This window comes from Protobothrops mucrosquamatus, unplaced genomic scaffold (assembly GCF_001527695.2).
Source record: "Protobothrops mucrosquamatus isolate PMUCROS unplaced genomic scaffold, P.Mucros_1.0 scaffold_82, whole genome shotgun sequence".
Classification (NCBI taxonomy): Eukaryota; Metazoa; Chordata; class Lepidosauria; order Squamata; family Viperidae; genus Protobothrops; species Protobothrops mucrosquamatus.
Genome location: NW_015386158.1, coordinates 27,911 through 51,141, shown reverse-complemented (window position 1 = coordinate 51,141; position 23,231 = coordinate 27,911). Strand labels below are relative to the sequence as shown.

General features: G+C 34.4%; 1 protein-coding gene across 1 annotated transcript in view; it reads left to right on the top strand.

Annotated features, from left to right (window-relative positions):
- The window catches only part of LOC107285855 (dedicator of cytokinesis protein 3-like), a gene marked incomplete at its 3' end in the record, with an annotated part of 177,306 nt that overhangs the window by 128,731 nt on the left and 25,344 nt on the right, over nt 1–23,231 (top strand). The window contains exons 19-30 of the mRNA XM_015814120.1: nt 1,051–1,222; nt 3,234–3,331; nt 5,001–5,084; nt 7,419–7,519; nt 8,109–8,190; nt 9,143–9,313; nt 13,927–14,119; nt 16,563–16,674; nt 17,291–17,309; nt 18,273–18,416; nt 19,422–19,520; nt 20,949–21,043. Of these exons, the coding sequence (XP_015669606.1) occupies nt 1,051–1,222; nt 3,234–3,331; nt 5,001–5,084; nt 7,419–7,519; nt 8,109–8,190; nt 9,143–9,313; nt 13,927–14,119; nt 16,563–16,674; nt 17,291–17,309; nt 18,273–18,416; nt 19,422–19,520; nt 20,949–21,043 (1,370 nt within the window). The remainder of the gene's footprint in view (nt 1–1,050; nt 1,223–3,233; nt 3,332–5,000; nt 5,085–7,418; nt 7,520–8,108; nt 8,191–9,142; nt 9,314–13,926; nt 14,120–16,562; nt 16,675–17,290; nt 17,310–18,272; nt 18,417–19,421; nt 19,521–20,948; nt 21,044–23,231) is intronic.

Sequence of the window (23,231 nt, the reverse complement as noted above, 5' to 3'; positions counted from 1 at the left end):
ATTTAAAGGAAGCTAATTCTAATGGCAGATACATGTAACTTTTTGATTATTGTAAAAATAAAGGTTTTCTAAATGATGTAATTAATAAATGAAGGTTGTACGTATTTGTAGGCAAAACATATACATGAATAGGATCAGTGCTGCTTTTCAATATAGTCTGATTAGCAGTAGTGGCAAATATCTGTAGTTCAGGCGGATGAGGGTGAAGGTTCATTCTCCAGCTTGTGAGTTGGTTTCCAAACATTTTTTTACCAGGCCAGGTAACATCTTCAGCAGAGTTTAGGGGATGTCAATATCAGTGTTCTTCTGTGGTCAGTAGATCTTGTGAGGGTCAGGTATGAGTGTGTCAAGTGAGGGTCTTGTGATGGGTCAGATATGAGTCATCAGTGAGAGTCTTGGGATGGATCTTGGGATGGGGAAGTTACATCAGGTGAGGGTCATTGGGAGGTGAAGTGCTGATTGAGGCTTGCTTGGGTTGGTTGAGGGTCGGTGCTGTCTCTTGTTGTCTGTGTGATTGATTTGGATTCTAAGGGGTTTGTAGGCTGGTTGTAGATCAATGTGTCTGTTGATGAAATTGCTTGTGGAGTGCCAGGCTTCGATTTGAGCAACAGAAATCATTGGCCATGCTAGCACCTGCCACACTCATGAGTTCATCAAAGGCTGGCACTCCACAAGCAATTCCATCAACAGACACATTGATGTAACCTCTCCATCATAAGACCCATTATGAGACTCTTATTGAAGACTCACACCTGTCCCATCACAAGACCCATTATAAGACCCTCACTTGGAACACCCACACCTGACCCATCACAAGATCCATCATAGGACCCTCACTTGACACATCCACATCTGATCTATCACAAAGCCCTTATAAACAGAACGCTGACACCCTCTAAACTTTTCTGAACATGTTACCTAGCCTGATAATGAAATGTTCGGAAACCAACCCACAAGGCTCAGAGAATGAATCTTCACCCTAATCTGATTAATGTAACAATGTATAGAACAAAATAAAAAATTGAATAATTTATTTTCTTGTATCTCCAGTGTGATGAAAACAGCACATTCAATAACCATGCACTTTACTTGGGTCTTCCATGCTGCAAAGAAGATTATAATGGTTGTCCCAACATCCCTTCAAGCTTGATTTTTCAGCGCAGCACCAAAGAGTTGTTTTCAATCACTACTCAACTGTCTTCTACCAAACTTACTCAGAATGGTACAGCAGTTTTTTATTCCAAGAATTCATAAGACAGATGATACATAGTCTATCTTTTCAATAAAGCATAATGGTCTTACTTATATACATGCTTGAAGCGGATTTTCACATGGCAGTTCTGATTGATTTGGTTACTTGCAGCATGTATCTGTACTTGAAAGACTCTGTTTCTATGTGTATGAAACAGTTGTGAGACACAAAACAGAAAATATTTTCAAATTAAAAATACATACTTTGCTGTGATTAACTTCCCAATCACAATTGTAAATAAAATATAATTTATTATTTTAACAATAACAGAAAAATTCAAAGAATTGAGTATTTAGTGTACAAATTCATAACAAGTAGCCTTGAAAATGTATTATTTACTCATGAAATGTATATGCCGCCAATATATACTGCTCAAAAAAATAAAGGGAACATTTTATCATGGAACTGAAGGAGTTTGCGTTCCCTTTATTTTTTTGAGCAGTATATATCGTATTGCACTCTAGGTGGTTTACAGTATTACAGTATTTCACCTATGAATGCAGAAAGAAGCTACATTTTCTATGTTCAACCTGTGTCTTCAGGGATTGGTAATAAAACTCAGGTTTTTATAATAGTTTAATAAATTCCAATAGTTTAATCTCTATGAACTTAATGGACAATTGTAAGAAAAAACTTTTCTTAATTACCTGGCTTGCCTAGATTATAGTTGTTTTATGTAACTGTTGTTTAACAGAGTAACTCAGAAAACAAATTGATGCTTATTTTTTCTAGCATTAATTTGAAAACAAAAATTTAGTTAGCTTATACATTCTTATTTCCTTATTTCTTTTTGCGAGATAGCTGGTTGCTTCCAATTTACATTGTAAGAGCAGCTACTGTATATACACAAAACTACTTCTCACCCAAATTTCTACAAATTAACAAGCAAAAACCACATTCTAACTTAATTAAGCAAGTCCTCTAAACATTTGACCAAATTTACCTTCTGCCACTTGAATATTTTAGCATTTGGATTCAGGCAGAACAGATAAAGAAGCAATGATTCTTTCCTATTGATCTTGACTCCTGGTGATCACAAGGATATGCCCATGTAGTTTTTCTGATAACAAAAATTGATGTGATTGGCATTTTTTTTTTCAGTTAATCAGGTTTTTTCCAAGATCAACCAACTTGTCTAGATGCTGCCACCTACTGTAATTACATCAAGCATTTTCAGATAGGACATATTCCTACAATACTTACTAAATTAAAGTTGTTTAGACAGCATTTTTTAGTCTGGTTTAGTATGTTATGCCGTTATGTTTTAGTTATGCAGTATAGAAGACACTGCCGTTTGTTCAATGATCATGACTGTAAAAAATCCATTCTGGTTTATCATTATGAGTGAATACACCTAATGAGTAACAAAATCACATTATTTCATATACAAATAAATACCTTAGATTATGTGTTTTTATAGCCTTCTAAAACACCTAATGGAGTTTTCTAGAATTAAAAAGGAAGCAAATAATTTTTAGTTTGGAAAAATATTAGATAGCACAGACCTTGAAAGAAGAGAAAAATCTTGCTAAATAACATGTTTTCCTAACTTATTTTTAGACTTCATGATTATTATAATTTTAAAAAATATTTTTTAGTATTTTTAAAAATACTAAGATAATGTATGATCTTCTGTAATTCAATTCATTTTGGGAAGCAAAATTTCTTACAGATATCCAGCAGCATTTTTTCTTCCTTATCAAATTGTGAAGTGCACTTTCATTTGAATTAATGTTTCTAGTTCACATACTGTGAAAACAAGAGAACAATATAAATGAAATTACAAGTATTAATCACAGTTGTATCCAATAGTTTCTCAAATTATTTAACAAATATATTTTATATTTTGTTCATGCCCAGGACTAAATGATCTTCATAAAAATCCACAAAAAATTGCTACCAATGTATTCAGAGTGTTTTAGATAATGGTACTATTATTTATATACTTATTAATATATTATTTCCTTTATATTATATACAGTGGACCTGCTTGCTCTTCTGAAGTGGAAAGCTTATCCAGATCGTGTAATGGATATTTTAGGTAGACTACGCCAAGTTAGCGGTGAAGAAATTGTTAAGGTATTGAATTTGGTCTAAGCTATTATTAACAAATTAATTACAATAACTCATTGTTTTTAGGGAAAAAACCAAAATGATTGATTAATATTTGTATTTATCAATAAATAAAATCTCAGTGTGATTACCTTAATCATCAGTGTAAGAAGTGATATGTCAAATTCTCTTCATTAGTTTATGAACTAAAATGATATGGAGGACCCTGAACTATTTCAAATCTTCTTTTCCTGCCGCATTTTTTTAAAAATAACACTGGTATATTGTCAGGTCCAGTCCCATCTAGTCCAATACTTTATTTGCTTCGATTTAATAGAAAGAATCTTGCCAGGCTAAAGCTATAACCTTTTAACCTAATAGATATATTCTGAGAGATTCTAGGTGTGGCCACTCTTCCTCCCTCCCCCAGCTAGTTCAGGAGTGCACAGACTTTTATTCTGGGCTGGAATGTAGAGTCTCCTCCTGGGGAAACCATGGCATTCTTGCCGAGATCCCTTCCCCACTCCTTCTCCAGGTGCACATTTCATCACATGTATTGAAAATCTGTGATATAGTATTAATAAGGCTAACAAATAATGCTTAGTCTTGACAATCTGCACATCTGGGGTTACAATGACAACTAGGATTTTCTGGATTGCTGTTACTCAGTGATGTGGTCACATGACATCACCTTTTACACCACATTGCTTAGTGACAAGAATTTCAGTTCTAACTGCAGTCGTAACTCAAGGATTAAAATTATCAGTTTACACCAAATGGTTGGAAATTTTTCCTCAAAACCATTTGAACATTTTCCTGCCAGCATCCTTGTCCTCACTTTTACCATCATGTTGTATGCTTGTTCTTGTTGTGGATCCTGTCTAGATCCTTATTAATTTTTAAAAATATAAAAATGTGTATATGATTGCTTATATTGTATAAATATATAAATATAACCATGTGTTGTTTGTCCATCGATTTTCGATGAAGACCTTGACATCTTGTGGATTGTGAGCCATCAACGGTGTGTCCGTAGATGGCTGATGAGACCGATGTTAGCACGGAATGTTCTGCCTGTATGACTTGTCTCTTTACACCTGTGACAACGAAGTCGTAAACGTCGAGACCGAAATGCCTCACGAGCGAAGAGAACACGGTTCTAACAGGAGGACACAAGTATACAGACCGTGGGGACCATTTGGTCCCATGCGGTTGTCGGTCGATCATGCGCCAAAAATTCCCAAGAGATGGTGTCGATATCCAGGGACTTGAGAAATGCTTTCAGTGTGTCTTTGTATCGCTTCTTTTGTCCCCCGTGCGATCGCTTTCCTTGAGACAGCTCACCATAGAAGAGCTGTTTAGGGATGTGATGGTCTGGCATCCTTAACTTCTAATACTTCATTAGTGCCATATGAGAACCCTGTCAAAAAGATTAATCTGGATTTTTGCCTCAGATTTGATAGTCATTATTGAGTGGATTTGACTTAATAAAAAGGGCTCATAAAACAAATTGAAGACTAGAAAAAATTAAATTTGCTCAGAATATCTGGTTTTGATTTTCTATATAATATTGTACTTTAGAATTAAAAGAGAATAATAAATGTACTTCTTACAAACAATGTCAGAAAATTATGAAATTGTTTGGTTTGCTAGAACTTTCTAAAAAGAGATACTAAAAATCCCTGTGCTTTTCAAGTTCTTGCAGGATATTCTGGATACATTGTTTGTGATTCTGGATGATAACACAGAAAAATATGGACTTCTGGTCTTTCAATCTTTGGTAAGCACAAAATATTTCTGACAGATCAATATTTTGAGGCAAGATGTGAGGGCACTTTCCCCTCAATACTTTTCTAAACATTAAGATACTATTTCCCTTCGCCGCATTAGTTGCTGAAACTTTTCCAAATCCTTTTTAATCACTTGTGGATCCACAACTACCATAGTATCTTTTTCTGTTTTTTTTAATTGTTTGTTTATTTTTATCCCACCTTTATTATTTTGCAAATAATTCAAGGCAGTGAACATATCCAACACACCTTTCTTCTCCTATTTTCCCCACAACAACCCTGTGAGGTGAGTTGGGCAGAGAGAGAGTCAAGATCACCCAGCTGGCTTTCATGGCTAAGGCAGGAATAGTCTCCTGCTTTCTAGCCTGATGCTTTAACCACTAGACCAACTGGCTCGTTTGTTGATCCTTGTTTCCAAAAATTCAGATTAATGGCAATTTCCATGAGCTTCCTTGAATGCTAAATGTTATTGCCTCTTAACTTTGAAATGTTGAATAATTGCCACATGTTTGAGTGTTTAGCTAGCCTTGGAAATATTAGAATAGTTGCAAATTATTTTATTCTTAAATGTTCAGTATTCTCATGACTTTCTGTGAATTAAATTTACTGATTTGGGCCATCTGATGGTGAAGTTTATACACCAACTACAGTCATACTGTTATGTATGGCAATATACAAATAGCCTACGTACTCTTAAGAAACAAATATTTCTGAGCTAATGATTAAACTAAGAATTCATTTTAATATGAGAACTGATTCTATTGTTTGTGTATTTGGCTGCCTAAATTGGGACTGAAGAATCATTTTTGATTGTTAAAAGCTAGAAATCAAGCATCCTTGAAAATCTGCAAATTACTTTATGTAGGTTTTGACCATCCTATTTTAAGAAAGATAAGGCACTTGCTATTTCATTTTTCTTGATTAAAATCTAGAGAGCGAACAAGTATCTGTTTAGAAGACATTCTAAAATTAAAATATTCTTAATTGACCAGTGTTTTAAATTCTAGGGCTATTGTTTACTTCATATTCAACAGGAAAAAGGTGATTTGTGTGGTGCAAGGAGCCGTGACCACCTTTTCAAAATAGCTATATTTTTTTCTCAAATCATGCAGTAAGATTGAAATATAATCATTCCTTACAAGGATTTCAGCAGTGGCAAGATCTAATAAAAGGAACTTCACATAAAGTCATAGTGACATCATACATACAATTTAAAAAGGGGAAGGATGATTAAAATTCAACATTAAAAGTTAATTAAAACAGAGGTCCCCAACCTCCAGGCCACGGCCCACTACTGGGCCTTGAGCCTTTTAGAACCGGGCGGTGGAAGTGGTGGGCGAGTGTCTGTGCACGCATCCTGGCAGGAATAGCCAACATTCCAGAACACAGGCTTAAGATACAGAAGGATCTTCACAGACTTGAACACTGGGCGCTATCTAACAAAATGAAATTCAATGGTGAAAAAGGTAAGGTTCTACATTTAGGCAAGAAAAACCAAATGCACAGGTATAGTATAGGAGGTACTTTGCTCAATAACTGCGAGAGGGATCTCGGAGTCCTAGTGGACAATCACTTAAAAATGAACCAGCAGTGTGCTGCAGCTGCCAAAAAAGCCAATACAGTGCTAGGCTGCATTAATAGAGGGATAGAATCAAGATCACATGAAGTGTTAATACCACTTTACAATGCCTTGGTAAGGCCAAACCTGGAATACTGCATCCAGTTTTGGTCACCGCGATGTAAAAGAGATGTTGAGACTCTAGAAAGAGTACAGAGTAGAGCAACAAAGATAATTAGGGGGCTGGAGACTAAAACATACAAGGAACGGTTGCTGGAATTGGGTATGTCTAGTTTAATGAAGAGAAGGATGAGGGGGGACATGATAGCAGTGTTCCAATATCTCAGGGGTTGACACAAAGAAGAGAGAGTCAAGCTATTCTCCAAAACACCTGAAGGTAGGACAAGAAGCAATGGATGAAAACTAACCAAAGAGAGAAGCAACCTAGAACTAAGGAGAAACTTCCTGACAGTTTGAACAATTAATCAGTGGAACAACCTGCCTCCAGAAGCTGTGAATGCTCCAACACTGGAAGTTTTTAAGAAGAGATTGGACAGCCATTTGTCTGAAATGGTATAGGGTTTCCTGCCTGAGCAGGGGGTTGGAATAGATGACTTCCAAGATTCCTTCCAACTTTATTATTATTATTATTATTATTATTATTATTATTATTATTATTATTATTATTGTTGTTGTTGTTGTTGTTTTGTTGTTGTTGTTGTCTTTGCCTTCCTAAACATGTTTCTTTTTTATCTTTCTCTTTTAGGTTTTTATCATAAATCTTTTGCGTGATAGTAAATATTTTCATTTTCGACCTGTAATGGACACTTATATTCAGAAGCACTTTGCAGGAGCTCTGGCATATAAGTAAGTAATCTCTTTATGGAGGCCAGTTTATTAAGTAAATGTTTATATCAATACAGTGATTTTTAGAAAAGGATATTCATTTGCTTGGGGTTTTATACATACTAAGTTCTCACAGAGAATAGTTTATAGCAAAGGACTCCAACCTTTTGGGCACCAGGGACCGATTACGTGGAGAGAGGTTTTTCTGTGGACCGGAGGGGGCATGGTTTTGTATGTTGCCTGCATCCTGTGGATGGGGTTTTACTTGTTTGTGCGGCCCGGTCGCTGGCATGCTGCGGCCCAGTACTGGTCTACAGACCGGGGGTTGGGGACCCCTGGTTTATAGAATCAGCATAGCAAAGAGTTAAAAACAGAGCATAATCAGTCACTGAAAGTCCAGTGATTATAGATCAAAATTGTGCTGCTAAAGCATTATTTAATTTATTGTTACATACATGTATACACACACACATATATACATATAGAAACATACATGTATGCATATAAATAGATGTAAGTATAGATATAGATATTGATATATTTCAGAAAAATCTGTCACTTTGAGCTTCTCTCCTGTTGAAATGTCTGTCGTTGTGATTTTTTTATTCAGAGAACTCATCCGCTGTTTGAAATGGTATATGGATCGATCAGCTGAAGTAGTACGACAGGATCATATTCAAGAAGCAATGCGGGTATGTATTCTATGTAAATATTACTCAGTTTAAAAAGAAAATATTTCTTTTCTAAGGGCAAAACTTAATTAGGAATGAAAATTAAATAATATATTATTTAATGAGTTTTTTCAGTGATTTCCAGCAATATCGATCTTCAGTGGTGCTATTTAGAATTAAATGCTTACCTCAAAATATTGATTTAAGAAGGTGATATTTTGGAGCTTAAAATGGGTTACAAGTCAGATTTATTGTTGCTGAGTCAGTAGATTAATTTAAGTCTGGGGAAAAACACCGGAATAAAAATGTACTCACTCATCAACAATGGAACTAGAAGATTTGCTGAAAGGTGCAATTTCTTTTCAAACATACAGATAACAGTTGGATTCCTCCATGTTATTTCTCACATGAGCTTAATAATCCATTCATAATTAATATTAAGAAAAAATGATAATATTAATGTCCAAACTTGGAAAACAAATTTAAAAAACTGAATAACCTTTTTGTACTACAGTGCTATCCAGATCTCATCAAGTTTTTCTTTAAAAAATATTAACCCATTTTGTCTGTTTGGTTCATATTTTATATATGTAAATATTAATTACATTATTGCTATTCTCCTACTAAGATAAAAAATATCAGGCCATAATTTGTCAACTAACAATAAATTGTAGGTATTTGTTTTGCAAATACTTGGAACCTGCCATTTTTGCAAATAGCTTTCTTGGAAGAGAATGCTAAATTTTGATTTATTTTATTGATTGTTAACTAAATAAATATGTATCCATCCACCTCTCAGAGTCGCTTCAAACTCTGAGATGGGCAGCAAATAAGTTTAATAATAATAATAATAGTAATATCCTTCACATAAAGGATAAGAATTTGAATATTAATAATGTACTTAATTTTCCCCCTCTGGCTATTTATAAATCCCTTGTTCTTTTTTTTTCCTAATTCTTCTCCTGTTCTTAAGGCATTGGAATATCTTTTCAAGTTTATTGTTCAATCTCGGATCCTTTACTCCAGAGCTACTTGTGGAATGGAGGAGGAACAATTCAGAATCAGTATCCAGGAACTTTTCCAGTCCATCAGATTTGTACTCAGTTTGGACAGCAGAAGCTCTGAGACTCTCATCTTTACACAGGTTATAAATCTCTAAAGTTCTATTGGTGTGTTTGATTGTTGCCTTTGTAAATTAGTAGAATTACTTGTCAATGTACCAAAACTTTTCAAAGGAAAATAACTGATTGACTAGGAAAATGCTAGGAACCCATAATACAATCCTTCTGCATTCCTATCAGTTTTTCAGTTTTCTATTTATTTATTTTACTGGACTTACATGCTGCTTCTGTCATATCTGTCTTTGAGTGGCATAAATAGTAATGAAATTAAAAATTAAAAACATAGCTATATTGCAATATAAATCATCAGCTTCCTGGGGAACAACCACAACCCATATTTACATTTAATCATCAGGTATAACAAAAATTATCCCACAGCCTGTAAAAGCCAACTGGAACAACTTCACTTTCAGATCTCAAAGGACGGGCAGAGACTATTGGGAGAAGGTGGTTCCTAGATGCCCAGTCCTGAACATGAAGCACTTTTAAGGTGACACTCAACATCTTGAATTGCACCCAGAACAATACTGATAAGCAGTGTAGCTCTCAAAGCAGAGGTGTTCCTTGGATAGATTATTGGGCGTCCAAAACTTCTTGAGTTGCTTATTGTGAAGCAATTTAAATTTCTGGATGGTTTTCAATGACCACTTCATGCAGAGGACATTGCAATAATCTAACTGAGAGAAATCCAAGGGTTAAGTGACTGAGCAAAGCCTATTAATGCAGGAAAGGCTATAATTGTTGCACAAGATAAAACAATGTAACAGCCCTTCTTAACCACAGTTGCCATCTGCTCTTAGCTATGGTTAAGCCCCAGATTATGAATTAACACTGAAAGGGAAGTACAACTTCATCCAGAGTCAAAGATGCAATATCTTTGGAATTGGAGGGCTTCTATACTGAAAACTATTTCCCTTTCTTGAGATTGAACCAGACTCTTTTTATTCCTATCCAAAGTTTTATTCCTTCCAAGTTCTGGGATAAAACCTCAATCATATCTTCTATTTGTCTGGAGTCAAGATAGACAGTTGAATATCATCTACACACCAGTGCTGCCTTTGTGCTATTGGATGGCCATCACCAGTACCTTTATGTAGATGTTAAGTAAGAGAGGAGAAGATGTCAACTTCTGCAGCACATTACAACAGAGAGCCATAGAGCATGAACTCTTAACTCCCACTACCACTGTCTGGAACCGCCCATTTAAGAAGAAGTATTACAAAGCAGTGCCACCTATTCCTAACCCTTTCAGGTGGTCCAGAAAAATATCACTATCAATGATATCAAAGCGACTAAGAGAACACGCAGAGTCAGAAGGATTATATCAATATCTTACTCTTGCTACAGGACGACAGAAAAGTGATCAGTGTGGATTCAGTTTCATGTCTGGGCCTGAATCATTATGAAAAGGGTCATGATAATCTATCCTCCAGTTTCTGCATCTGTAAACCACAAAAAAAACCTTTTCTGCAGAAGGAAAAATTGGAGACTAGTTTATAGTTATTTAAAGTTACCAGGGCAACCTATATTTTACTGAGATGTACCATTCCCTCACAAAGAAGCATTCAACACAATTCAATTTTGTAAACATTTTTTATAAAGATTTTACCAGCAAACTAATAGTTGGCTCAGTATGTTTTATTGAGGAGATGCACCATCTCTTCCCACAGGCACATTCAACACAGTTCAATTTTATAAACATTTTCTGTAAAGATTTTACTAGTAAAATAATATTTGGCTCAGTAAAAAGCCCCAAGCATGAGAATTCTGCTAAGATGTTCAATTGTTGTCCAGTAGGTAATATGTATTCCAGGCTTATTAATATGTCTAAGAAGAATCTTAATATTGTTGCACATTTGTGAAAGAAAGAAATCTGAGGAATCTAGTAACAATAATAGTTTGTTCTCTAAAGAAAACAAAATTTTGATAGCAATGTTTTCTAATCATTAACTTTATTTTTTCACCTCTGACACAGTACTTGAAAAAATTATATATTCATTCAAAAACTTATTTAATACTTTAATGCATCAAAAGTTTACCTTTTTTTGTTTCCCACTTGCCACTGTGTTGCCCCTTAACCCTAATTGCCCCATAGGCCCCTCAGCCTGAAGGACAGGTGAGCGGAGCTGGGACATGTGCCCCACAAAAATGTGGTGGCATTGCAAGGCCGTCATTTAAGTCTGTAAGTAATTATCCCCATATCCTGTACACATTTAATCATGGGTGTATCTAATGAGTGTTTTTCCTTATCCAGTCCATTTTTCTGCACAAAGAACTGAACTATATTGCACACTTCAATGTTTGCAACTATAAAAGGATTTGCAAAGAACTGTACGTTTATATATAAGAGTTATTCTACTGTTTGCATGAATTACTTTGAATATGAGCACCAGTCATTAGAGAGAAATTATATCAGTTATGGCAAACTTTTGGATTATCTCTGGTAATTCAAAGAATACATATTAATGATGATAATAAAAAAGTAACAAAAATCTAATAGAAGAATATTTAATAACTTAAATATTGAGTTTCAGTCATGTCATATTGTAAACAACTAAATATTCACGCAGAGCCAATAAGAACCAATAATGAAAATATAATGAATTTTGGTCTTATTTTAACCTCTTTCTGTTAATTTTTTTTTTCATGGAAATATCCAAGAGCATCATGTTCTCTCTAATTACAGGTCTTTTGATATCACCACTTCTGATACAACTGTCACTGGAAATAATAGCAGTATTTGCTGCATATTTCCCTGGGATGAAATTGACTTATCTTAAAAATAAAGAAATTAAAATAACAATGGTTGTTTGGTTTGGTATTTAATTATTATCTTTATTTATTTTGTCTATATTTCTTTGGATTGAGAATATTAATTCTAAAATATTTCAATGGAAGTCACCACCCATGTTTAATTTAATTATTATTTATAAAGAAAAGAAAAGAAAAAGAAATGAGTAGCCGGGGAAATAATAATAATAATAATAATAATAATAATAATAATAATAATAATAATAATAATAATAATAATAATAATAATAATAATAATAGTAATAAAGTTGGAAGGAACCTTGGAGGTCATCAAGTCCAACCCCCTGCTCAGGCAGGAACCCTACACCCACTTCAGACAAATGGCTGTCTAGTCTCTTCTTAAAAAATTATGGAGGATCGACCACTCATACTTACAAGCATCCATAGTGGGGATACCTGCAGACATATTTACATCAGATGTTATGACATCATTGCATTATTACATATTTGTGCAATGTTATCATGAAACATGGACAACCATTTTGGAATAATTATGGCTTATTGCAAATCCCACTGGTAATACTGTTCACCATAGGGAGATGTGCTACTAGTATCATATGATACAATCTATCAAAAGATTTCCTAAGTGATGTGAGAATGAGTTGCTCACTTTTTCCATCATTAGATTTGGGGCAGGAAATGAGGTTGCAGCTAGGAAACAAAAAGTTAATTCTTATATTTTTGAATGCCCCAATACTCCTTCCTAACTATTCACACTGTATTGCAAATGGGCTTTCACACAAGATAACTTTAGCTGGGATGATAGGGAGGAGAAGGTTCATCTGGATTGGACAGGACTGATAATTTTTTCATCTTCTAATGTATTCCTGTTCTTCTTCCTTATCACCAATATTGAAATTGAGCTCAGAAGTGCCTTTGATTTGAGACAATAGTTTTCTAAGACTAATTACTGTAAATTATTATAATAGGAATGAAAGAGGGAGGACACCATTGGAAAATTAATATTTACTTCCAAAGCTCTCACCATACTTACCTCTCTTTCCCTAATGCAGTTAAAACAAACTGTAACATGGCATGTAGTGGGAAGTTTTGAAATAAATGCGTCACTTGGTTGAGTTGGGCGACTATAGAAATTGAATAAATAAAGAGTAAAAATTTAACATGTTATATCTATCTGGGTGGCACTAAATATGAAGTTCATATAATTGGATGGATGAAAATATCATTGCCATATATTTTATTTATTTATTTTATTAAATTTATTGATTGCCCATCTTACCACAAGATACATGCACGGACGCATGTGACACAGAATGTGGGCCGACTTGTTCATTGTTGATTTTGGCTTTGGCACTTGGTGATTTGGTCCTTCCACTGATGATACACAGTTTATCAATTTTTTCAATAAGACAATGTGCTTTTGGGGCTGAAATCTGCAGGGATTTCTTTAGCTTTTATATTGGTTTGAAGATGATCACAGCACTATGGCTTTCTAATTTCATGAAGCATCGTAATGTCATCTCCTACTTCCATATATATTTAAAACAATTTAATGTCTGAAGAGGACTATTGATCTTCCCTATCAACTGTGATAGCCACAAAAATACTCAGTTTTTATAAATGTGATCTGAAAGCAACTCAGAAGACATGAGCAGTCTGGGGGTGGTCTTTAGTGTGTGCTTCAGTATCTATAAGATGTTGTAGTTTAGGCTTCCTTTGTATTATGAAATCATGTTACAATGCCATAATTTCCAAAATCTCTTTCTAATAGAAACATGAAACTTTAAAGAGGGATTTCCTGCTTTTTTTTTGTATCATTACTACTAAAAGAGTTCAAAAAGTCTCATATTTCCATTTTTTTTAGGCTGCTCTATTGAATTCTTTCCCTGCAATTTTTGATGAGCTATTGCAGATGTTTACAGTACAGGAAGTAGCAGAGTTTGTGCGAGGAACTCTTGGGAGCATGCCCAGTACAGTGCATATTGGACAATCTATGGATGTGGTTAAATTGCAATCTATAGCTCGTACAGTAGACAGTCGCTTATTTTCTTTCTCAGGTAACAGTTATAATATTAATCATTATAATATGTCTCTTTGCATACCCAATATGAACAGAATTTGTTTCATGCCACTTTAGGAACATAATATATAAAACTATTTTAGGTTTCATTTACTGCAGGGGTGTCAAACTGCCAGCCCGTGGACCGGATGCATCACGAGGAAACCGCGCCTACCCCATTGCCGGCAATGGGGAAAAAGTTTCGATATGTTGCACGACGTCACGTGACGTTGCGAGTTTGATATGTCTGATTTACTGTATCCCTAAAATAGCATAAAGTAAATTATATTTTGAAAAGTTGATTCATTAGAATTAATGTACAAAAATTATACTGCATAATATTTCTATTCTAACCAGCCACATCTTCTTCCAGAATACTATACTCTCTCTTTTTCTGTTTTCTTTGAACAACTTTGCATATTGTTGTTCATAAACACTGATTTTGCCTTGAACTGTTTCATCTGCTTTTGCTTTCCCTCTTTTTTATGTACATGAGAAGATTGTCCTATAATTTTTGAATTTCTCTCATTGTTTTTCAATGGGTATATGAGTTTACTAATAAATGAAGAGATTAGGAAATTAAGAAATATTTTTTTAAACGTCAGGGCCCATTCTACACAGAGGTATAGCCCGGGGACATTGCATTCCCTTTAAATATTATTAATGTTTTTCATGTTTAATTTAAAAGAAAAAAATGGATCCTGAAAACCATATTTATGTCTATATTAATATTCTTGTATGGCTATAGCACACCAAAGTAAAGCCATGTCTTCATCATAGTGTTTACACTAATATCTATGGTTCTGTACTTAGTATAACCAGTTTTAGAAATACTTGAGATTTAATTAGGGAACTGATGTCCACATTTTTTAATAAAGTGGTGCAGTCTAAGATGCCTTATTCAATTTATTTATTTAAAAAATTCATAAGGACCTCCCATCTTAAGAACTCAACTCTGGGGGGCTCACTACAGTGAAACAAACAAACAAACAAATAAACAAAAAAATACCCTGGCACTTCAATCATCCCCCTTGGATGCATCCAACAGAACCATCCATATGCTCCTATTTCATCCTATTCTAGCATTTTGGGGAAGGGCCAGCTTTTTATGGCCTTCCAAAAAATTAAAGTAATAGAGGCCTGCTGGATCCAGGGAGAAGGATTATCTACAGGGCAGAGGCTGCTATGAAAAAGGCATGTTTTCTGGTCCCCTAAGATGACAGCCTAAAAGGATGGGATCTGTACCATGCTTACTGTATCCATCCCAGTGGAGAATGGTCCCTCAGATAGCCTGGTCCCATGCCAAGTAGGACTTTAAAGGGAATTAAGCCAGTGCAGCTTGCACAACAGTAGTGCAATATGAGTTCCAAACACTTCATGTGCTGCTGTATTCTGGACCTGCTGTAACTTTTCTGGTCTTCAAGAGCAGCCCTGTTGTAATAGTCCAACCAGGAAGTCCTCAAGTGACTATGAATAAGGCCTTCCTGTCCAGGAATAGGTGCAATTGGTGCACAAATCTGTACCATTTCCTTTGAACCTAAGTGAACTGTTAGAATCAAGAAAAGGGACCCTGAAGTTCACAAGCATATCTTACTTTCAGAATAATTTTAAAAATAATAAAGACAAAGGCAGTGAAAGCATTGTATGAATTCATTTAGGTTAGTAATTAATATAGCCACACTAATAAATATCTAAGTATACCTAAGGAGGACATAAATGTGAATTTCAGTGTCATCCAGTATTTTATGGTTCACCTGAGAATATCAACAGTTAGAGATTTCATGTTAGTTAGATACAGGGCTTTTTTTCTCATAGAACGCCCAGAACGGAGTTCCGGCACCTTTTTTGGATGGAACCTTGTAGGGTAGGCAAGGCAGGTTGTATGATGTGTGTGAGTTCCGGCACCTTTTTTTTTTTTTTTTTTTTTTAGAAAAAAAGCACTGTTTAGATATTTCCTTTTCCCTCACTTTTGGTAGTCAGTATTTCTGTTGCTTGATGTAATAATATCTCCTATGAGTGACAGTTGATAATATTGTAGGTTCATGACTTTTGACAATTTAGCTTCTGTGGGAAGCAATATTAATTAAACAGTGAAGGAAAATAAGGCTGCCAGTAAAGATAATTTACAGATTTTATTTACTGTACTGTAAGCGCTATATAACCTTTTGCAACAGTTTGTAAATTAGCTATTCAGAATTAGCATTTCAGTGAATAAAAATGGGTTTCCCTTAGAATCTGTTTCATAGAGGCCTCTAATTAAGCTGTTGTACTATTTATTAAAAGGCCAATTAAATTAATTTTATTGCATCCTTCTTTGTTATTAATGGTAGTTCTTCAGGTTCTCTATATATGCTTGTGAATTAAAATGAGGCAGGCTTCTCATTCCAGTATTTTGAGTTCTCCTGTAAAATAATGTCAAGCCTCTGGTTTCCCATTCCTAGAATCCCGGCGAATCTTATTACCTGTGGTCCTTCATCATATTCATCTTCATCTGAGACAACAAAAAGAGTTGCTTATCTGCTCTGGAATTCTTAGCAGTATCTTCTCTATGTAGTTTTGATCGAGGCACCATTAGATTCAGATAGTAAGATAGAAAGATAGTAGATAGATAGATAGATAGATAGATAGATAGATAGATAGATAGATAGATAGATAGATAGATAGATAGATAGATAGATAGATAGATAGATAGATAGATAGATAGATAGATAGATAGTAGACAGAGACTTCTTAAGTTTACTATACAAAAGTTGCAACATAGTATAGTTGTTTGTGACCTACTTCTCATTAGTATAATGGATTATTGAATGCATGTTTTTTTACATAAAGGACAGAAAATTGTGCATTAGTTATTGTGCTTAACAAAGTTTTCAAACATTTACTTGAGAGAAGATATATGGCTGCTGGCCAGCCTGTATAGAATTGTTCTGCATCTTTAGCAGAAAAATAAACATGATTAAAATTCTGTGTAACATATAAAATCCAGGCCACTGTATGGTATGTCCTAGATTCTTAAATAATTTCCTGATTTTTTTTTCTAAAATTATTCAACTTATTTTGGATAGATAGTACTGCTAAGCAAGCAAATAATAATGACAGCAATAACATTACATTACTAAAATTGTTCATTTAATATCTTCCCATCTACCTTCAAAGATGGCTATTTAAGTAGAAACATTAGCACTGATGTACAAATTCTGAAAATAGGTTTGGACTATAACATCTTAGACAGTATCAAACATACCAAAGGAAGTTTAACAATATCCCAAAATATTACATTTGAAAATATTTTAAAAGGGAGAGCTGAGCATAAGACTAATCATAGAATTTTATTTGTGAACAGGACTGTATGCAAAATATTAAGGTAATAAATTAATTGTCTTTAATCAGATAGTAGATTATTATAAGAACATTTGATCTAGGAGTACAAGATATCCATTATTGTAGATTTAAATAAATATGGTGTTAAAAACAAGAAAGGGGGGGGCTTTATTATGATTTCTGAGGAGAAATTTTATGTAATCTATGACTTCTTGGGATGCTCTATCTGGGACCATAGGACTGCATCATTACGGGTTTTAAAGATAAGAATGACTATTGGGCATTAAGCCTAGAATGAAATGGGTTAAAATACATTTTTATATTTTAACCATCCTGACTTAGGTATGTAAATGAAGACTCAATCATCCAGGCCAAAAGTATCTAAAAAGGTGAAATCATGGCAACTGGACCAAAGTTTGATCTAGTTGCCATGATTTAACCTTTTTAGATATCCTGACTTGGGTAATACATTTTTTTCTTTCCCATTCTCCTTTCTTGTGTTTTACATCCTTTATTGGAAGTTTTGAAAGCAGGTTCTAGCAAAACCTAGTGCAATTTTTATAATTTCCTCTAGGAGCCTTTTATTAGTTGAAAAGTAGATAAAAGCTAACTAAATACTAGTAATATAATAATAGAACTAAGTGGCTCTATTTTCAAGTTTTCCCTGTGTTCCCATGAAAACAGTCACTGTCCTCTAGTCAATCTTGTCTTCTAGACTATAAACCTCATAGATAAATGAATGAACAGGCAGCCAAAAGCAACTTCAAAAAAATTTCATTTCCATCTTATAAGATGTTAACTCTTTATGTTTTAACTGTTTGCTATAGGAGACAGATGTAATTGAGGAGGTAGAAATGATGGTGGAGAGCCTCCTGGATGTACTATTACAAACTCTTCTGACTATTATGAGTAAATCACAATCTCAGGAGGCGGTAAGAGGGCAGCGTTGTCCACAATGCACAGCTGAAATCACTGTTAGTAACTAACCATCAAATTCTATTTCCTGCTTATCTAGCCTGCTCCCTTTCCCTATCCTCTCATCTCTAGTTTACTGCATTTTTCATTCATTCTTTGTTCATTCATTCTTTTCTTTGTGCTACAAAACTAAAAATAACTGTCCTGAACTCTCAGGATGAAGCTAAGAACTGTAGCCATGCTGCTGTTAGTTTATTTAGCCTATTATTCTGGATTATATTTTTAATTATTTCTAAGGCATTTGCTATAATAATTAGCGGGTGCTTAAGTAAAAAACTAAATGACTGGAATTTTACGCCATATTATTGTTATGAGGTTGGATAGTGTGTTGTGTGAACTTAGCCTCAACTGAAATGAGAAAGGTAGAAAACAATGCTGTACTGCATGCTATGATAAATAGAAAAAAACTCAAAGCCCTATTTATAGGGATGAATGAATGAATTTTCACAGAAACAATATTTTCCATTGCAGAGAGGAAAAGCAAATTTTCATCCTTTAAGCCTCTAATTATTCTGTATTCCATTTTTAATTTGATTTGGTGGCTATTTGTCAGCCCCCATGGGTAAACTGGACAGTTTACTATGTGGGCTAAATCTACTTTATTGTAAGGCTATATTAACAAAATCTTGCAAGTACAAACTGCCCACTGCCACTTTTACCTGCTTGCTCATTAGGGCAGGTCCTTTCTAGGATTCTTTCTCTAACCGAGAAAGGGGATTCCTACCTCTTTTGTCTGATTGTTTCGTAGGCAGCCTCTCTGACCATCTTTCCCCAAGATATTCCCACATACCATTACACATCTCTCTATATAAACACTTTCTACATAGTATGAATTTATTTAAAAAGTATAGACATGAGAAGAAGAAATTTTATAGCGTTTCATTTCATAAATATCGCTCCATTTTCAGTCCCTACAACTTTTTCCTATACCTCCAAGTTAATTTTTTATTTAGACTTGTGAATATGATTGTTCCACTAAAATAATTATTCTTTGAAATTAACAGGGGGAATATGTATCCTGTCTTTTGTCTCTACTTCGTCAGATGTCTGACACTCACTTTCAACATCTACTGGAAAATTTTCAGAGTAAAGATGAGCTAAAGGTAAGATTATAAATGTACTCTAGTTATATTTCCAATCTGTGTTTTTGTGCTGATGTACATCTTGTATCTCTGGAATGCTGAGAATGATCTTGATTATATAGAAGTCTGTTCTTTCTCTTTTGTCACAGATTCAAAGCCATTCCATATTATTTATTTTATCCTGCATATTTGACTGGGAACTGAGCCTATTGCACTCAGTAGATATGTAAATTGCAGCTGACCCAGATGCATACTGAGGTTGCAAATCAATTAGCAGTTAAATGTTCCTGTGTCACCTGACATGTATAGCTTTTTAAAAAAATAATTGAATCATTTAATAGAGTTGAATCTAATTATACTTACTGTGTTTAGGCTAGAATCTATTGGATACAATACTCATGCTTATGCTACTTTTGTGTTGATATTATTTCACTGATGCTTCATATTTTTGTTCTTTTGTTAATTGTAATTCTGCTATCAGTGAACTCCCCATAGAAAGGTAAACACCCAAAGAATGATTTAAAATATTTTAAAATAAAATATGTATTAAATATTTAATACTTTAAATTAACATATTTATTAAATGTGAAGTGATATATAAATAATATTTTTACAAAACAATATTTTGATGTTGACTAAGTAACTTAAAAGAATTGTCCTTGCATGTTTTAGTCTTGGCAGATTTCCTATATGAATAGTAATGTAAAGATAGATATAGAACCTTATAAGAGGAAAAACAATACAGACAGGAAGGTGGTAAAAAGTAGAGGCTATACTATTTAGAAGTTCCACCAGCTGATTCTTAAATTCCCACATGTTTTAATGCTAATTGGCAAGAAGCTGTGGCCAAGGTTTCATGTTACTCTCCCATACACTACATATCATAAGGATTCAGCATTTAGAAATTTGGAGTTTGATATTATTAATATGCTGGTGACATTGAATTTTATGATACCATGAGTTTGAGGAGATCTAAGTGTACTCCTAGTCAATAATAGACTGTTTTAAAGAAACAAATTCTAACCTAATCCAGATACAGCACATATGCCCATTGTTATTAAGATGACAGATCATAAGGCAGTTTGGATTTTATTTTTAAAAAATAAATTACGTTCCCTTTGAAAAAAATGGTTAGCAGTCCGGAGGGGATTCCAAGGGGGTTCTATTATAAAATACTTTTTCTTATCTTTGACTAGTGTGCAGCAGCTATTCCCTGAAGATGATTCTGATAATCATTCTTCTTTATATCTTTTATTTATTTATTTTGAGTCAATTTTGGAAAGTTCCTAGAGTTTTCAAAAATAGTTTGCCATGGTCTTCTTAAATCTGTAAGCGATTTTTCATCCCATTTTGCAACTTACAACTTTTCTTTCCCTTGTTGAAGGTGCATATTTGCTTCAAAACACATAGCTAGTAATGTTTTAACATTGTTTTCTTGGTTTTTACTAGGAATTTCTTCTGAAGATTTTCTGTGTGTTTCGAAATCTGATGAAGATGAGTGTCTTTCCTCGAGATTGGATGGTGATGAGATTACTCACCAGCAAGTGAGTGCTGATGCATTTTAAAACAGTTGAATTTTACTAAAATCATGTACATTTTTACAACAAATGACTTTTTAAAAATACTTTCAGCTCACTAAATTTTTAAGCACATAGATCATTTTAGATATGTTCCATTTTTATTCTTCCTTGAAACATACTGAGAACTGATTTTTTTTGATAACCTTATTTAAAAAATTAAATAAAGAAATAAAAACTAATAATTGAAGTAGAAGAAAGAAAGAAGTAAACAATGAAAAAGAAAGCAAAACAAAAAGTTAAGGTTAAGGTAGATTTCAAAAATCATTTTATTAGACATGCTACATTGACAGTATGGAATAAATATAAACTTACAATAGTGGCGAATATCTGTAGCTCGGGTGTAGGATGAGGGTAAAGGTTCATTCTCTGAGCTTTAGGGTTGGTTTTTGAACATTTCATTACCAGATTAGGTAACATCTTCAGCTGTGTGTGTCGGTGTTCCACTTATAAGGACTTCAGATGTGGGAGTGTCAAGTGAGGATCTTGTGATGGGCCAGGTGTAAGTCATCAGAGAGAGGCTTGTGATGGGGAGGTACTTCAGGTAAAGGTCGTTAGAGGGTATGAATTAGTGGGCCAGGAGTGAGTCATCAGTGGGAGGCTGGCAATGGGTCTTGTGATGGGGAGATTATAGGTCAGGGTCATTGGAAGGTGAATTGCTGGGGGGGAGAGGGGCTTGAGGGTTGGTACTGTCTCTGGATGGTTGTTTGATTGATTTGGATTCTGAGGGGTTCATATGCTGGTTGTAGATCAAAATGTCTGTTGATGGAATTGCTTGTGGTGTGCCAGGCTTTAATGAACTCCCAAGCGTGGTGGGTGGTAGCGTGGCAGATGATTTTAGTGTTGCTCCAATTGAACTGGTGTTGTTTAGTGTCAGTGGGATTAGGGATTTGGGATTGTGGAGTTTGGAGTTTGACTGCTTCATGGATCCTGGTTTTTAACTAACACTCCCATATCTGAAGCCCTTATATAAGTAGAACACTGACACAGATCTCCACTAAACACCGCTAAATATGTTACCTAGCCTGGTAACGAAATGTTCGGAAACCAACCCACAAGCTCGGAGAACGAACCTTCACCCTCATATAAACTTACATTGTATCCAAAAATACTTTATGGCTGTTACTTGAAGAAGCACATTATAGAAGAGAAATGATAACTAAGCATAAATCATTAATTTATGGTGACATATTGGAATTCTTCTATAATGTCCAATACCATTCTGACATCTTTTAATTATCTTGTAGGAAAAAATCCACATTGGTTTCCATGAATAAATTCTTGTAGAATTATTTTCAATCTATGTGCTAAGATGGTTGTAAATATCATATAATCAGTGTTCAATAATATCAGACTATAGTTTTTTTGTTGAAGTTAAATCTTGTCACTGTTTAGATATTAATACTATACATTAATACTATATATTAATACTCTTTCTAAGATTCTGGTACCTTATCTACCTGTAAGATAGAGTTCATCGTATTTTGGAGTGACTGCAAAAGTTCATCCTCAAAATATTTATAATGAGAACCTGGTAGACCAGGCCTGTCAAATTGCCGGCCCGCAAGCTGGATGTGTCACACCGAAACCGCGCCCACCCCATTGCCGGCAATGGGGAGAAAGTCCCAACACATTGTGCGATGTCATGTGACATCGCGAGTTTGACATGCCTGTGGTAGACCATCTAGTCCTAGTACTTTTTCTGGTTTAATCTTTTTTATAGCTTCAGAAACTTCCCTTATTGTTACAGGTCCATCCATAATCTATCTTTGATTCTCAGTAATTTTTTAAAAATAGTGAAAGCCTGCTGGTTGACTTGGGCCAGTCACTGTCTCTTAGCCCAACCCACTTAAGAGGATTATTTTTATGGGGAAAATAGGAGGAGAAAAGTGTGATAGATATGTTCACACCTTGAGTTATTTATGAAAACAGTAAAGGCGGGATACACATAAACAAATAATCAAACAACGAATCAACGAACACCTAGAGGCAAACAAAGTCATTACTAAAAGCCAACATGGGTTTGTCAAAAATAGATCATGCCAGACAAATCTTATTGCATTCTTTGACCAAGTGACAAAATTAGTGGATGAGAGGAATGCTGTGGATATAATTTACTTGGACTTCAGTAAGGCATTTGATAAAGTACATCACA